Source organism: Ciconia boyciana, chromosome 1 (assembly GCF_034638445.1).
Source record: "Ciconia boyciana chromosome 1, ASM3463844v1, whole genome shotgun sequence".
Taxonomy (NCBI): Eukaryota; Metazoa; Chordata; class Aves; order Ciconiiformes; family Ciconiidae; genus Ciconia; species Ciconia boyciana.
The window spans coordinates 22,840,424-22,859,347 of NC_132934.1; the positions used below are offsets into that span (position 1 = coordinate 22,840,424).

Here is an 18,924-nt window from a genome sequence, read left to right on the forward strand (position 1 = left end):
ATTGCTACAAAGGAATTGTAGTGTCACAAACACTATATTCTGCCACAATAAAATAAATCAGAAATGAAGGCTGGGCTAACTAAAGAGGAAATTGCTTCCATTTTAACACAAATGTATCGGCCCTGCAAGAATGTGAAAGGATTGCAGTGAATGTCTATGCAGTTTTATGGAGTTTGGATGTGCTGTTATGGGTTGGTGTTTTTATTCTCTCTCATGGTTTGGTTTTTTTCTTTTAAATCAAATACTAAAATCCCTTAATGGGCTTCTTAGCATAGCCTGGGGAAAAAATATTGTTGTACTTATGTTGGACTTAACACAACAAAACACTTTTTCAGGCTATGCTTTTTTCTATCTGCCTGGTAAAAGTTTCACTAAAGACTTATGTAATATAACAATTTATTTTTCAGCTGTCATCTCAGATCAAATTCTGACTTTGCTAGAACACTTTGTGTGAATAATTTCTCATAAAGTATGGGAACTCCCATATGCAGTTAACTGTCTTCTTTTTCAACTCCCCATTCCCTCCTTTAAGTTGGGTATCAGACAACTTCTTCAAATCTCTCCTTGAAGCCCTCTTCTCACATCAGCATTTCAAAGCTGACCTCAGTGGCTTTTATTCGTTCCGGGCAGTTTGCATGTGACTTAAGAAAATGTGGGAAATGACTAGAAAGTTACTTAGTGTTTATATTGGCATAAACTTGGTGAACAATTTGGTCTGAAAGTGAGTTATTTCATCTACCCACAGTATAACAAAACAATATAACAATTTCCTTGAAGTTTTGCAATGTATGGTTTTCACCTTAGATGAATTTCAAATTGTGACATACTACTGGAGCTGCTGAAAATCACTCATATAAAGAGTAATCACACAATACTTGCCATTTTCAAAGGGGCAAAGTTGTATCCTCCTTGCATCTGGAATTGCCAGCCAACCCTACAACCCAAAAAGTGGCCATTAGCTACAGATTCTCAGATACACTAGTTTTTAACATTTCAAACAGAATGTGACAGAAAACCTTTCTGCCAAATATAAAGAAGCTATGTTTATTAGAAAGCTTTGGAAGTACTTTTTTTAAAGGATGGTTTGCACTAGATATCTATTTTATTGTTCATCATTAGGAGATTGGAGCTGATGAACTAAGGTGATCCCTTCTAGCACTATATTCCTACTATTTCTAACTCATATATTTAGCCCAATTTCATTTAGAAAGTCTTCCAGTTTGATCTTCATTACATTTCTTGCAGTGTCATTACTTTCTAGGTGTATCAACAGATATTCAAGAATCATTATATCAGATGTCCTGGCCTTTGTTATGGTAAAGGATGTATCCTTAAAAACTGAGGACTAACACTTAACCCAATCGGCAAGTATATGTGCATGGCTGTTACTATACCCTGAGTACTTAGATTCATGTGCAAATGTTTCTGTTACTCACAGTTCCCACCTGTTTGCTCAGCAATTGTATTGTGGAATTCTCTGTGTATATGCTGAGAGGAATAATATCCTTCCAATGACCTCATACCTTTCAGAGTGGAATACAAAAAATCCCTAGGCTTGGAAGAGACCTTGTGGTTCAACTCGCATATTAAGGTATGTGATTTTAGGTGCCTACAACATACACATCTGAGTGTCACTAAAGTGCCCAAGTTGCTATTACAGTAGCCATATGAAGACCTAGCCAATGCAAGCAGTAGAGTCTACAGTGCTATCCAGCACATCCCAAAATAGCCATCTACATTTGGTCAATTGAGTAACTGACTGCATTAACTAGATCTCCATTGACTGTAAGAGTTTGGACATCTAATTCAAATGCAGATATCTACATCTGGACACCTACATTTAGGTATCTTAATTCACAAGGTAAGTCCTACCCCAAAATTCACTGAGAAACTAGGTCACATAGTATCTTTATATCTTACCAAGGTCATTTTAAATTGGTTTGGTGACCTTTTATTCCTTTTTATGAAAGATATTCCAAAATCTCACTTTTCAGATTATCAGAAAAAAAGCTGTAGCTATCCTAAATATATTCATGGAATTAACTTTATCCCCCTTCATTCTTGTGGTAAGAATGGGAATGGCTTTAGCTTAAAAAAATTTTTTTATTTTTCCTTATAAGTGACCCTTCTAATGTGTGCTTAGACAACAAACATATTTTATCTTTTCTTGTGTTTTACCAGGCTAATGAAAACATGTTCTTTGAATCTCCTTTGTAAGACAGTCTCCCCATTCCCCAACCATTCTAGATTTCTCATGTACATCTTCCATTTGAATTAATCTTTCTTGAATATGGATACAAGAATTGCTTACAGTACTTCAAATAAGGCCTTGCCCATACTTTCCTGTTAGCTTGGAATAATCTAACTCACCAGACCTTTGTTCACGTTTACGTCATGTAAGCATGTTAGTTTAATCATCCTGTGATGAACTATTACACCCAGACCTTTTCTCCTTCAGTGTTATTTCTAAATGAGGACTCGCATCTTACAGCAAGAATTCTTTTTATTAGAGCAAGTGCATGAACTTGCACTTCATCCTCCTTTAGTTATTTCATGTATGAAGATCTGTAGTCTCTTCCAGTTATCCTGACCCTCTTCCATTTTTTGATTACACCTCTCAACTGTATTATCAGCAAATCTCATTAACACATTCCCTCCTTTTGTGCCCCTGTCATTGATGAAAACATTTATATAAGCACTAGTCTAATTGTGTTCCTTAAATAACCTTCCTACTAGCAGAGCCCCGTTCAACAGTAGTTGAGTTAGCCCTCCAGCTAGATATTATCTACCATACAAATCTTGTTCTCACCCCCAGCTTCCTCAATTCCTCTTTTAGTTTCTCATGCAATACTATATCAAATGCTATGCTGAAATTCAGTCAGATTAAATTTTCTGTCTTTTCATTGCTTATAAAAAAATCAGTCAAATTAATCTTACACAATACTTTCCATAAATTAATGTAAATTGTATCCCATTTTCTTCTTATCTCCATGTTTTAATTAGTGTTTCCTAAAAAATCTCTTCTACATTTACATAATCATAAGGTCAGACAAGTCTTAGTCAAAAACTTAGGTCTAGTGCCTTTTTCTACAGATTTTTCCTCCTTTCTTAGCACAAATCCCAGATAAAATTTCTTTAATCAGAAACACAAGTATATACCAAATTCCAGACTGTATTACCTCAATGCAAAGACAAGGGAGTAGCTGAGAATATTTCAGAGAAACTGATTTTAAAGATTCCTTCCCTTTTATCTGTAATGAAAAAGATGGTAATGAATCCAGGACAGTAAATGACTTTTAACAAAGTAAATAAAGATATAGAAGGGCATTTCCTATAACTATTAACTCAATGAGCATTTCTACCTACAAGTCACCCCCCATCAGTTCAACAAACTGCTTTGAGCTTTAACTCACCACAGCAAATGCCCCTACATCTTCACAGGTAAACCATTTGTGGCACAGGCGAACGTAGTAATCTTGATCTCGAAGAAAGTTGGATACATTCACTGATATAATTTTCCTTGCCCTGTCTACATTATAATCAAACTTTCCAGCTGAAAAAGAAAATTCAAGAAAATTCAACGTATCACATCTGTTTCTTTATTGCTTCGTTATTTCTGATTTTGTTATTTCTTTATAAAAGGTACAGAATATATTTCATAACTTGATAGAGATGAAATTAAAAATCTATAGATTCTTACCTAGGATGTTTGAATTAATTCTTTTCATATCCTGATATTCCTAAAGGTATTTTTATTTTATGTGATATAATAATTTTTGTGAGAATAAATATCAATATTATTCAGTTTTAAATTAGCACTGGCAATACTGAGAGGCCAGGACACCTACCAATTGTACCTCAACCTTAGTACTCGAAATGTTATGTAGTGGATGTACAAATACTTGAAATATACACACTAATACTACTACAAAAGCTGATTATCCCAAGGTTCCAATTTCATTACGTAGAGAATATGTGCAACTATATTAGACAAATACAATATGTGGGGGGATGGGTTTTTTTTTTGTATTCATGGGTATGCCAAAATCAGGCTAGCAGTTTGGCAAATCAATTTCAACATATTTATGAGGTCTGTCTATAGACAAAATATAAAACTAGCAATCCAAAGTGCATGAAAAGGACACAAACCTACTTCCAAAAGTTTAAGTATCGAATAGGTTGTCAATATCTTTATCTGCTATCTAGCATTTCCAAGTCGATATAAAGAAACACATTTTCCAGGACATTACCTATCAACTACGTGGTAATTATAAGTAGTGGTAGTCGTAAATCACCATTTTTTTCCCTGCTTAGTCAGCTATGAAAACATATCATTGTATAGGTCACCAGAAATATCTCACAGCTTTAAGTTGTATAGAAGATCAGCTCACCCGAACAAGCTGAAATATATTTTCCCACATCAGTGTTTCCACAATCTGCAAAACAGAAGCCAGAGTTTTCTTTAGTGCTGCTTTATTTGTATAACTGTGTAAATAAACTGCCAAATTATCCAATAGCTTCCCAACAGGAAACCTATCTCTTATACCCCTTTTTAAAGGCAGATTCACATCCACTTCTAGATAAACAGAAAAAAGAACAGTACCCTTACCACATACAGAGATTATATCACAACTTGCCTTAAGGAGCTATCTCATCAGTGTGGGGTTTCTACTGGAAAACCTCATCAGCACTTTAAGGTGGCAATCTAGGATATAACACTGCACTTTTTTACCTAGTACCTAACAATAATTTAAGTAATTATTATTATTATTATTATTATTATTAATATTATTATTATTTCAGTTATTCTTTCCTTGAAAGCCACTCCTGTTGTTTACCAGGCTTATTCCTCTGTTATAAAGAACTGTGTATTTTTGCTATTCTGACTCTACTTCAGGCTTACAAAGAAACACCCTATTTAGCTCCCAGGGAGCTTACCAGAATTAGAGGCCAGGCGACACTTTCAGAACTAATATCTAATATTTGTATCTCCAAAACTTAAATCTTGATTCAAGAACACTAAATCAGCTCATAATGTGCAGCCTACTGTTTTCACCTCTCCTTGCTTAACTCAGTATTAGAGCAGCAATTTGCTCTCCTTTCCCCACACAGTTCTTTTCCCCAGAGAAATATTTCCTGTTTTCATTTGTTTACTCACCCTTGTAAAGTGTCTTAAAACTTTATAAAACCTTATTTTCCCCCCTCTTTATTCACAAAGTACATATCTACTTCAATAGTGAATCGCGATTTATCAAGAAAAAGAAAGGCTTTTTAAATACAAAAAGGCTTTACTTCTATGAAAGCGTGAAACTGCCACAACGTGTCTGATACTGTGTGCAAGGGATGATACTGTACCAAGGGGCAAGGGCAAGAGCCGCCCACCCACAGGCTCTGGAGATGGGAAGGCAGGACAAGCCCAGGCACCAGACCGAACAAGGGGTCTCATTTCATTTTTTGCCCCACCATTTGTTGCACTTGTCTTCATTAGCCACACCAGCTCTCGGTTGGACCACAGTGCTGAATCTATTTTTATATGCATATGGTAGGCACTTTACACCAAGAACATGGAAAAATGCTACCTTATTCTTACCCAGGTACATGAAAACAGGCGATAGAATAGCTAGCTAATGAAACTAAAAATAAATTTCTTTACACTTTCTTATTAAGCTTTCTTCAATCTCTGAAACCACCTGTGGCCTAACTATGAAGAGAAGCAGAGGCTCCATCTCATGCACAGAGAGCACACAGGACTGAACCTGCAGGCAGAGAAAGAGCACATGCCAATCACAAGAAGGCCAGTTAGGACAAATGCATAGTGTAGTTCAGTTTTCCATGTACTTTTAGATATAAACTCTGGTCTCTGTTTTTTATAGCAAGTCAGACATTTATATGCACAAAATAAATCATTGAAATGTAGAATAAGACTGGTCCTGGAATACATGATCTACCATCAGTTAGATCAGTGTATCGCAGAACGTGATTTGGCTTTGCATTTGGGTCTTTTGGGTTTGGTTTGGTTTGGTTTTTTTCTTTGAAAAGATGTTTCTTGAAAAACATCTGGTTTAAGATGTTTTCCTACCTTCAACATAGTATTCCTGACTCAGCTTGACTTCACAGTAATTTGGTAGTGTTTTCATGGTCACATAGATGTGTTGTGCTACATTGACTTCAATGCAATTGAATTGTACCTGTACCTGTTTAAAACATTTATAAAATCAAGTTTGTGTGTGACTTCCAGAATACATGAAAACCACTGGTTATCAGAGTTAAGCAAGCAATATTCTTTGTTCAGATTTATTTATATTTACAAGGACCATTAAGCAGTCTCAGATATTGTAGCATTAAGAATGTAAAAGAAGCAGATAGCACTTAATGAAAGGATTTCAAAGAGTATCATTACTTCTAATCCAGGATGTTGCTATCTTCTTCACTTCCAGAAATCCAAATATCTACAAGCTATCAAATAATCCTAAAAGCATAGAAATACAGGTACCCAATGCTTATTGAGCTTCAAAAGCAAAAAGGTTTTTCATACTACCAAAAGTCCCAGTTTGTAGGCATTTTACAAGCACAAACACTTGCAGAATAGGAAAAAATGTCTGTTTAAGCATTTAATGGCAACTTCAGCAAATGTATTCATTCCAGTAATAGTCTGTGAGAGAGAAAGTAATTTAGGAGACAGAAGTTGAGGTCCAGTTATAGCAGATCATTCCCTCACTGATAGCAGTAACTAATAAATTCCATATAGGCTTTCATGTTGGATATACTCCTATTGGGTACAAGGCATTCGGAGGGTAAAAGGCACCTTATGTCACCATTGTAGTCACTGAACTGAAACTAAGAAAATTTCTTTGAATATGCTTGTTGAGTCTTGCCTATAAACTTACCTTACTCTAAAAGCTACCAGTTGTTCACTGCAGGCCCTGCATTGCCCATGGGTACATTTGATCATCAAGTGATACAGAGCGTAAACTACAATTGCAGTTTGGGAGAACTTTGTTTCACATGTGCAATCAATATAACATTTACAAAGCACATGAAGTAACGCATTTTGTATGCGATTAATAACAGTTATCCACCAGTAATTGAAAGCAAAATTTCATGTCTTTTAAACAGTTGGTCAAGGATGGTTCTTTTTTTTTTTCCCAGTTGCAAATTTTAGTAACAAATACTTCTGGGTTTAGTTTAGTAAAAAATCATATCTGCTGTTGCAATTATTACCATGAGTTTAGGACAGATGTGCACAAGTGCTTAGGCACTTGGCTGTCTTCTGGATGTGTAAATTCCATTGACATGGTTGGACTTAAATAAATCATATGTATGCACTTAAAAACCCTGTGGCATTGTGCTTCCTAGCAATTGGAGTAACAAAAGCTTCCCCACAATTTGGTGGGCAGAAAAAGAAAGCTAGCAAGATTGATATGAAAATTAGGCTTTGCAGAGGCATCTTCTCTTGCAAAAAGGTAAGTGAAAGAAGTACGAAAATGGTGGAGAATTTAATTTATAGGTTATAAAAGGACATTTTGTTATGGAGTTTCATTTGACAATGCTGAAGCATACATTCCATTGCAGTTTTCCACAAATTCAATAAGAGAAGAAAATAAGAGAGATACAAAATATATATTTTTTTTCCAAAGGCTCATAAACATTTAATGAAAAACAACCCAAAAAATAGTCTACCTTCTTTCCATTAAGCATCTTGCTTTTTTTCCTAGCAAATCTCACATTTGTGCACTGAGATTGCTGTGTGTCCAGTGATAGAGCACATATTTCCAGCCCACGGATATTTTCTGAAAGGAGTTAGGAATAGATTGCAAAAATATAATTTGAGCATCTTTAAGAAAAACAAAAAATAAATTAAAATATACCATATCGTAAGCTTTCCTTCTAAGTGAAAGGCACATGTATTTTATCTCTGTTAAAAAAAGGGGGCATTATAAATAACAGACACATGGGGGTAGGAGCAAGGATTTAATACAGATTGCTATAAATTAAAGCTTTAATTATGCAAAATCTTATGCAAGTTTTTAAAATGAACCTATTAACTCCAAGTGAAGCACACCAGGAAATATCTAAATGGTAACACACTAAGCACATGAATGGCAAGGTGTTAGTAAAAATTGACTATGCCCAAAAACTTTGAGTGCTTTCATTTTATTTTAGTGCAGAATTGTAACTTCAGAAACATAAACTGTTTCTCCTTCTGTTGGGGCAGTCGCTCATGTCTGAGTTAGCAGGGCAGACAGAATTAGTGTGTGTGCGTGTGTGTGTGTGCATGCACGCGTGTCAGAGCAAGAAGGAAAAGGGCAGCAGTATGCTTGGGGCGCTGGCAGAGGACAGTTAAGTGTATTATGTTGGAAGTAAAAATTCAGTTGTCTTGAATTCATTATCTCAGTTCTCATTCCCTTGAGAAGGGTCACGACTTTATCCTGGTTTGTAGTAAAATGGTTTCACAAAAAATATCTTTCTGATATAATTACATGAAAACAGCTTGGACACAAATATTGCAATATGGAACAAAATTTGGCTGAACAGCTATAAACAAAAAGTAAACAGAAATGATTCAGTAGCAAATCTGCTTCCTACCATCCAGACTCAGAGTTCCTTTAATGTTTAAATGAAGAGAACATGGGCTCCCTTGGCCACATTTCATCACTGTTGAGATCTTCATACTTTTCAGTACCACAGAAGACAAAGATGCAGGAGCATCATGGCAGAAGCTGTTAAAAATGCCACCTGCAAGTGCAAACACAAAGACAGAGAAATCTCATTGTGCACAGGATATCTAGGGGAGAGAAAGAACCAAAGGTGAAGCTCCAGCTGTATTGAAATCAGTAGGAAACTCACCATTGACTTCAGCAAAGCCAGTATTCTACCTAAGAAAGACTTTTCACATGGCCAACATAGCTAGTTGGCTTCACTAGCAATGGGGGGGGGGGGGGGGAGGGGGTGTGTGGAAAGAACTACATTACAGATGGGGTTTGACAATAAATTTCCTGGCTTAGGAAAAAGTTAACCCACAAGAGGAAGGAATCACACTTCTAACAGTTAACTTCTAACTGTGTTAGAAGTTAACTTCTAACACAGTTAGTCCATCACACTTCACAGTTAGTCCATCACACTTCTAACAGTGTGCTCTAGCAGAGCACACCTAGACTAATAGTGTTTTTAAATAATCAGATCTGCTAGATCGTGCCTAGACTAAGTTACTTTAAACTTTTTTTCAAAACCATTACCTGTATATTGTGAGCACTTTCATAGGTAGTATTTTAATTTTAGGATTGGCTGATGGTCTCAACTGCTGTTAAAGTATCACTTTCACACAAGAGGGCACCATTGCATTCCTAGTCACGGAAAAATCCCTCACACCTACAGGATTTCCTTCTGCTTTAGACCAGAACAGCAAGAGCAGAATAAATATTATCCAGGCCTTCTTCAAGGTCTAAACAGTAGACACAGAACACAGCTATTATGTCTCATCTTATTTTCCTATGGAAATTTACTCATCCCAAAGCCTTAGGACATCAGTTTGCACAGCCACCTTCTGTAGGCTAATGTAAAAGAAAAAAACCAGTCTTAAGGCCCCAGATCTCATCAGTTAGCTCTATTTAATCTCTTTCTACTTCTTAGACTCCCCTGCACAGAAATTAGTTATTTATTTATGAATTTATGTTGGTACAGTGGATTTAATCCCCGATGCATTCCTTGAGCTTCTCTACCTCACATACATTGTTCATAGTCCCAAAAATTAAGAGTTCAAGAAACTATCAGAACAAATAGCCAGGGAATTGGGTTTTGTCCATTGGCTTTGTGGTATACAATGCAGCACACCTCATTTTAAGCTGTAACTACATCATAGCAATTTCTTTGAAATACTTCTTACTCTTCTCACTTCAGTACATAGTTTGAAAGTTAAAAGGCACACAAGTAAAACAAAGTATTTTACTGCACGTTCTCCTCCCCCTGGGTAGAGGCTGGAAGAACAAAAAAACATTTGAATTTATATTTATTGTCATATTGTTTAACATACTCCTAGAAGGAGTTCAACTAGTATGGTGAGGAGCATAGTATGAAAGAGCAGTGCCATGATACTGTGCTTGCCATAAAATGCAGGATAACAGTCTTAACTTAGATCATCAGGAAAGGATGCATCCCTCAATGTCTAGCCAAGAATTGTCATCAAGTGTGGGTGCCCGTTGACTGATATGGAAGACACATCCACAGTTCTCCCAGAGGAAAGGTAGGATGTGGAGGAGGAGGAAGGGCAAAGGTTATCCTTACTTACCCCTCCAACCCCTCCAATGAAAGAAAAGGCTCTAAATTTACAGACTGAAAGTGTATTAACCTATACAGTACCGCTTTCTGTATTATGAGATCCTCACTTTCACAGTGTCCAGCTGCAGCTGAAGCCCACTGTCAAGGATCGGATACTGATACATGCAGGACATGAAGATAGACTGACATAAATGTGGTACCTTGGGTTGAATCTGTCAGGCCTTAAGGTGCCCTCACACTTGGTATCAGGAGAAATAAGTCCTGCGTGATACATATCAAAAGTCAGAAAAGACAAATGCGTCACACCTGAATTTCCACTCCATTATCCTGATTTTGTGCCATTAAGCATCTTTTGAAGGCAACAGGATATGCTGATATGAACCAAGTGGAAAAGAATGGAAAAACAAGGACACTTTACCTCAACTGACAGTAGAATCAACTCTCTATTAACCAAGGTAATATTGGCAATGAGAGAAGACAATTTGTGCAGCCAAAGAAAAAACAGAGATCATTCAAAATATACAAATTAGGCTTTAAGAGCAGTGGAGTACATTGACTTTTGAAGAATTTGTAAACATGTTTCCACAGAGATGAGGCAGCCTTAAGAAGTACAGTGCACAGCAGCCAGCTGTGAACACTATATTCCATGTTCCAAGAATGGGTGGTGTAATAATCCTGAAGGTATCTCAGGATGGAGAGCTATTGTACAACACCCAATCAATCCACCCACACTTAATTGGGAGGTTATTATATTGCAGAACTACCTGATAATTATTACTAATAATGTGATAAATGATTATTAGTTTTAACTCTGTCTCTTTGCTCAAAAAGATATTTTTTTGGCTGCATCGTATGACATGCAGTTGTGGATACCAAATGGTATCCAGGAGCAACTGTTTCTAATTAATTCCTTGGTTGTTAGTGTAAATTTCTTGATCCAGGCCCATAACCTTGCCCATTCCCATGTCTGTGTAGAAATGATTTAAGGGAAGAGCAATGTATATATATGTACATTGTCAAAGCTGACAGTTCTTTAAAAAGTATTCTGTTTGGGTGAATTTGACCATATTATTTGACCCTACTTGTTTTTAGGAGAGGAGACTGCCATGACTTAATTGAATTCAGTCCTTAGTTATTACTGCCTGAGGTATGGTATTTTCAGATGTCACAGGCTTGAAACTATGTCAGGAGAATCCTAAATCACACCAAGGTGCATTACTGACATTGAATCAGTACCAGGCAGATGCACAAACACAGTTTCAGGGACTACTGTCTGTCCGTAAGCAGGGACACTGTCCTCCTTGATCACAGTTTCTACCTTCAAACTGAGAACAAATAAGTAATACACTGGATAAAATTAAATTACTCTTCCACTTTGGATTTTTTTCCATTCATTTTATGATACATTTTGTTAATTGCAAAAGATGCTGCAAAACTCATTAATAATAATTTAAATGGATGATATTATGCATGAGGATATTAATTTTTGATAACAATAAATATATGATACAAGGAAGAGCTGACAGAAAATAATTTTCATTCTATAAATCATCACAGTATGAGACTCATTTCTGACTAATTCTTCAGTAAACTCTTACCTTATCATCTTTCAATCCTCCCCTTAGATAGTTTCCTCTGGAACACACACCTCTTTCGTTTTCTCATGAGTAGTTTGATCTACACCCCAGAAGACATAACGATACATCCTGCTATACAAACCATCTGCTGAGTAAACCTTGCCTAAATGTTATGTTTATGAATTATAACTGTAATTAGCCCTACATGAGAGAGGGATTGTTGCTGCAATGGAAGATTCCTTAATTATGGACACATATAAGCCCAGGCATAAAGAAGCCAAGGCTTATTATTCAGCATGTAGGCACTTTCCTTGTACTTTTGCCATCGGCTCAACCACGGAAGATTATTTTTTTATCTGATGATGCAGCAATCAACCCAGAACTGTCATGACAGCAAAACACACCTTATGTACACTTGGATAATAGAAGCCAGAGCTGAGCAATGAATACGCAATAGAAATGATTAGATGGATAATTTGAAGCCTCAGGCAAGAAGATTAGATTGGAGAACAGCAAAAAAATTGCAGAGAAAACCCATTAATAACAGGTCCAGGCCAACACCCAATAGAAAACCCTAACTGGTTTTTTGTCTGATATTTCTTTCCTACAAGAATTGTAAGAATCTGAACTACTTAGGATACTGACAGTGCTAAATCTGTAAGTATATCTAAAGCACACTAAAATTGCTTCACTGGAGCATCATTCCATGAGTACAGATTACAGTAGCATTTCAAACCTAGTTGCATATGATTTACCACAATATCTGCTGCATCTGTGCATTAGGATGATTCAAAAAAATTCATAAACAAATTAGATATGCTCTCCTAAGACAACCACATGGTGCACTTCAGTTAATAAATACCAAAATTCACTACTTAAAAGTACTTACTTGAATTATAAAATGGATTAAATTTCAGACTGACAGCCTCTCTTTCAAAATAGATTTCAATGCACAGTAAATTAGAAGGGTTTCACAGTTGTACATTCAGAAAATATTTCAAACTTTCAAGGATATTGGACAACAGGGTGATATACTGTGCCAAATACATTTTCTGAGAATGTAAGGCTTTTTAAAAATCATTGATTTATTGATATCAATGTCTGGATATATTACAGTGAATTGCAAATACTACGGTAGCCCTTATGTACTACTAATAGCCTAGAAGAGCAGGAGGGAGAAGGCAGAGTCAAAGCTACATTGCCAAATACTACTGAGATGATAGCTGCAAATTCTAGGAAATAAAGTCATATTTTTGTTGCAGCTAAAAGCAATGACTACTGCAAAGGTGCTCTATTATACAGTTAAGGTCTTTTAAGGTAATTTTACCTCAAAAAATAAATAATAAAAAGAATGACTATAGAAAAGGAAATATGGAGATGAGTATACACCCACTGTTGCACAAGTGAATTAGGATGAAGACTAAAAAAATGTTTTTTCATCACCCCTATAAGGCTGAGTCATCCTACATGTTACTTGTATTAAAGATAGCTGATAAGTCATTTTCAGGCAGCACTGAAAACCTACAACCAGCTTTGCTTCATGTACATCATCTTGAAAGATAAGGATCTTTAGTTTACAAACTCTTCAGCGCCCAAAGTCTATATCCAGCTAAGAGCTAAACATCTAGTTTAAGCTTATGTGCATCATCTAAGCACCTCTGGCAGTCAACAGAGAGGGAGAACCCCTCTTGCCTCCCTCCCAGCACATAAATCACCTTGTCCTAAGATGGGTGGAATGAATCACCACCTTGTGGTACCTGTAGTGAGTCTCCACTATCTAGATCTGCATTTGTGTAATACCCAGCACAGATTTTAACTCATAACCAACAGTATTGCAGGTGTCCTTCCCTTTGAGACCAGGGTTGAAGGGTTTGGTTTCCTCAGCCTGTGCTGCTCAAGGGCACGAAGGCATGCTTCAGCTAGGCAGAGCAAAGGTCGACGCCCCTGTTTCTTCTTCTACCTTCCACGTAGTTTGTGTAACTAGCAGCTCAGCTGCCCAGCCCTAAAAAGATTCATTCACAATCCCTGAACCAGCCACCAATGGCTCACTCTCCTCGCCGGCAGAAGACTAGAGACTTTTTCAGGTGGGACTTTTAACTGCATCCCTTCCGCAGCCATGTTCTTTCTTTCCACCTCAACACGTGTCCCATAAATGCCACGCTTTCAGAGTAAGACTCATGATAGCTGACGTTTGGCTCACACCCCACACCATAGCATCAGCACCTCGCACGCTTGTGGCTCAGCATTGCAGCTTCTCCCTGTCTATGGATCCAGGAAAAGCACGGTGGAGACAAGCAGTGCTCAGAGCCAGGCGTCCAGCTAGGACTGCCCTCCCAGAGAGGACTGCCTGCAAGGCAGCTGCCTCGTACCTCCCTATCAAGTTACTGTGTGCGCTGGAGGAGTGCTCAGGTAGTTCAAGAGCCTGTATTATTACTGTAGGCAATAATAATAAGTAGAAGCAATAAAAACATGTGAAATGACTAAGCAAATTCTCCCAATGACCGTTTATGGTAAGGAAAATTATAAAGCAACAACGCACAGTCATTATTAACCTATTATTTATCAGAGCCTACCAATTTCCAATGGTTTATACAAGGAAACTGGTGGTAAATACCCTGTCACGACAGTGATCTGATGTCACCAGTAAAGCGGATTTATTATCTGCAATAAATTATCTTTATCTTTCAAAAACAAAAGTAGTAAAAATGTGAATTATGTATACTCACTGGAAGGTTTGCTTTTACAATGAATCCCCTGCAAACAGAAAAAAATAAAAGCTGAGGTAACAATAAAAATAAATATTGCTTAATCATTGTACACAAATATAAACATACCTTAAACAAGTAAACATATTCACAGTCCACAACAGAAATCATTTTCAAGATTAAAAAAAGGATTTTCAAATACAGTGAAAATGCACATCCCTACTGCATATGGCAGCCTGATACGTATGGGGGCACAAGATCAGCATTATGCTTATTTTCATGTATTTCTACTGAGGTGTAATTGTTATAACAAGTGTAACAGTTCCATCAAATACAGACAACATTTTATCAGGTACTGCCATTCACACTGACCAATAGCTTATTTATTGTTCTGTCAAACTTTACAATGGACTGCTTCATATCAGGGCAAAGAAACCAAGCAATTTTTTAATGGAAGATATCTAGGACACTATTGAATATTATACGATTTTTAGAAGATCAGACTAGGCCAATGGAAGGAAGTATTACGGTAATTGCAAATGAAGTTTAGAAATAAGACTTGCCTTTTTATTTCTGAGAACTATCTGACTTAAAATCCTGAAAATGAAATTACTCAGGCACAGTACTTACCGTGTTCAAGTGGGAAAGTATTTTTGTAAGAGGCAAAGTGAACCTGACACTGAGATTTTAACAAGTTTCCAGCTATCTTTCAGACAGACTACATCCATTTTCCCAGTAAAATAAACACTTAACCACACACAAAAATTCTGTAGAGTATGAAAATAACAAAACTTATTGTGACTACTATGCATGACATTCTAAAGAAAGGCTATTACTTAGCCAGCAAATACTGTTTTCTGCTCTTCTGGCATGCAAGTTTCTGACATAGCACTTATACCAGTATTCCTTTGTATACAGCATATATGTTCCCCTCTACTTTCCTTTAAAATCAGTGTCTCATTCACAGAGACACTTTTGTCACACCCACAAAAGGAGCAGGCACCACCTTGTCTCCTCTGCTCTCAAACGGACTGGCAGCTCTCAGTCCTTTTAAAACATTTTAGGATCTTGTCAATAAGCCAACAATCTGTGAGTTTCAGAGCCAGCAAAAGTCTCTCAGTGGACATTTGGAAGTTCTCAACTTGTAGGCAAATGCAGAGACTGCAGCCTGAGTAAGCATTAGCACGTCATAAAATAACTCTTTCTTGGTCTTCCATGAGGCTTTCATCCACAGGTAATGCTGTCCTCATAAACACAGCTGTAGACCAAAATCATATTATTGCTGCAAGTGAGAAATGACAGCATGTTAGCTACCCTGTGACAGCTGCCTAGAGCACCTGAGAAGTGTGTTTTCTGTCCTTCATCGCTGCTTTTAAGTTTTTAGCTAGATAAGCTTATTTTTAAAGAAGGGCTTTAGAAAACCAGTGACCGGTAACTAACCTGTATTAGCTCTCATTCCTTTGTCCTTTTGGCACTTTTATTTTTAATAATCACTTCTGGAGATAAGCTTTCATCTTTTACAATTGGCAGTTTGTCACTATGACTCATAAAAGTGCAGATGCATAAAAGGTGGTATTTTAAATCAGTTTTTATAATAAGACAGAGATGGTCATACACTTTCATAGACTGAAGATTATAAAAATTACTTGTGACGTTGTTAAAGGTATTACTTTGGCTGCTTTACACAATATTACATCAACACTCAAAGAAGTAGGGCCTGTTGCGTTAGGACAAGGGGTAATGGTTTTAAACTAAAAGAGGGCAGATTTAGATTGGACATAAGGAAGACATTTTTTACGATGAGGGTGGTGAAACACTGGAACAGGTTGCCCAATAGAGGTTGTAGATGCCCCTGGAAACATTCAAGGTCAGGTTGGACGGGGCTCTGAGCAGCCTGATCTTGTTGAAGATGTCTCTGCTCATTGCAGGGGTGTTGGACTAGATGACCTTTAAAGGTCCCTTCCAACCCAAATTATTCTATGATTCCATGATTCTATAAAGAAAATCAAACTCCTTTACATAACTGTTCTAAAACTGGGGTACTTCTATTTCAATGGTTTCATAAATTCCTCAAATCCCCCTAAAGGACTGAAAAATGTAACTGATGCAACCTCATTTCTGCTGTAACAGGTTCATAGAAATATTTGTCATTTATGAATTATTTCTGCCCCCAAAAAAAGCTTCATTGCTAGTTTGCTGATTCTCCCAATGCACATTCATCAACAGAAAGAAGACCATAGCTTTCTGAATAATTCACTGCAACACTAAACCAATAAAAGTGGAACATGCCAGCTCATTTGAAACTACTGGCATTTTAACTGCTGTTTCAGAGCCCTAATTTTGAATTATTTCTAATCAATTGTCCTTCTGTCCATGCAGAAGGACAATTTGAATTCAGTCTCTTTAATTGAGGTTCTCCATGGCCTTAGGGAATGGAATAGACAAATATACAAAATGACTGCAAAAAATCGAGTGAGTGAGTTAGGGAGCTAGCTTTCTTGGTGAGAAAACCTAACTGTTGGATCAACTAATTGCTGAGACACTGCTTACTGGAAGAAATTAATCTCTCATGAGGTTGATAATTTAGCAAATTACTTCTGTATTTTTAACTTCCCATTTTGCAGCCACGCTGTTGAAAATATTTTGGTTAGGTGGCTTGAGAGAGTTCCCAATTGCCAGTCAAAATTTCTTAGAACACCATCTTTGAACTAACTTCTCTAACCGTTCTTTCTGGTTACAATCATGGTGCAAAAATACATTAGAAAAAAAGCAAGATCCCATTGAAGTAAACAACAAAAATCTCACAAAACTCAGAGGATTCAGCCTTTTACTTAAAGAAGGCCAGTGCTTTGGAGCCTCTGTTATGACACCTGAAAAATGCAAATTATATGTAAATAAATTATCTTAAGTTACACACATGAAAAAAAAAACCACGCACTTCTGGGGGGCTGTGGGACAATGCAGAAATCCTCCTATACCTTCTAGACTATCCTAATTAGTCATTGTTTTTCACTTTTGCTCAGATGAATCCTACCATCTGAGCACTTTCCAGTGCCATCTTGCATTTATTTTCTCATCTTCTCCATGGAAAAAAAAGAAACATATCCATCAGTGATTTTTGTTCTGGTAGGGAGATGTTTTGTCGTTCTTGGGCACGTGGTTTTGTTCTGGGTGAGGAGTTGCTGGGAAGGTTTACATAAATAATCAAATATTTGCACAAACACTTGCCAGTTACAGTGAGCATTTGGTCACAGCTCAATTCCTTTTTTTAATAAGTGTTTCTTTTTATTGTACAATACCAAGGGGGGGTGGGAGTGGTATTTTCTTTTATGATCATTTAGCAAAATAGTCAAAGAGACCATTTGTCTAAAAGAAGAACTCAAATAAACTAACCAAGTTCATCTCCCACTTTCTATATCCTTTGTGTTCAGGAATTTTCAGTGACGAATGCAATAGAAAAACACAAGACACTAAAACCAGAATGGAAATTTTCTTCCTCTTTCACAAATGCCGTGGGTGTCTTTTATGCAAAAATAAGATCCTGAACATGATAGTACATTTTACTCCTATACAGAGAGCATCTTTGATTCATATCTGCTTTGGCAAAGAGCCTAAGTAAAATATACTTACACAATGCACAAACAGTTAGGGATTTTCCTATTTCTCTAGGGTTTTCCCCATTTGTGGTATTACTCAACTGTAGCTAGAGGTTATCTGAACAGACACCACCAACATGCAGCATTCTGAATAGAACGTGTGGTGCCAACTTTTTAGCTAGAACAGCAACTTCCCCTCAATCTAAGCCATTTGTAATATCACATTGTTTTGTTTAAAGACTGTAGAGAAGAAAGTGAGATCAGCAGAGGAAGACTTGGATTTGGGGGCACAGAGAGTATTTTCATGAATTAAAATTGCCAAGGAAAAGAAACAAAGATTAGGCCTGCTTCCCATTTCCTCTCATATCTTCAGGCACTGAATCAAGTGCAGAATTGTGGAAATTCTTTCCTGAATCTTCTGTCATGCAGGAACGATTCTGAGGCAAATTTGGTTTCACAGTCTACATGTTAGCTCTGTCGTACCTTGTTCATAGACGAGTTGGTGGCAGTTCTTCCACAACTCTATAAGGAATAGTAATATGCCTGAAAATGCCTTAAAATGTATTCTTTAATTGGGACCAGGTTGTCAGACACTTAACATTCATTCATTAAGGTGCCTACATTAAAGTCAGTGAATGTAGAGTGAACAGTTTTTCCCCCTTTTGAGAGATCCTCAGTGGCAAAGCTATTACCTACATTCCTACTTTAGGTTCAACTGTCAGAGAGGGCAGAGAAAAAGGAACATTACCATATTCTGCTGTTTCCCTCTCT

General features: G+C 36.9%; 1 protein-coding gene across 1 annotated transcript in view; it reads right to left on the reverse strand.

The window, feature by feature from the left end:
- IL17REL (interleukin 17 receptor E like) overlaps positions 1 to 18,924 on the reverse strand; it is a 47,411-nt gene that overhangs the window by 13,663 nt on the left and 14,824 nt on the right. The window contains exons 2-9 of the mRNA XM_072868386.1: positions 14,579 to 14,606; positions 8,587 to 8,736; positions 7,681 to 7,790; positions 6,080 to 6,194; positions 4,392 to 4,436; positions 3,414 to 3,553; positions 3,180 to 3,251; positions 880 to 934 (exon numbers count right to left, since the gene is read on the reverse strand). Of these exons, the coding sequence (XP_072724487.1) occupies positions 880 to 934; positions 3,180 to 3,251; positions 3,414 to 3,553; positions 4,392 to 4,436; positions 6,080 to 6,194; positions 7,681 to 7,790; positions 8,587 to 8,736; positions 14,579 to 14,606 (715 nt within the window). The remainder of the gene's footprint in view (positions 1 to 879; positions 935 to 3,179; positions 3,252 to 3,413; positions 3,554 to 4,391; positions 4,437 to 6,079; positions 6,195 to 7,680; positions 7,791 to 8,586; positions 8,737 to 14,578; positions 14,607 to 18,924) is intronic.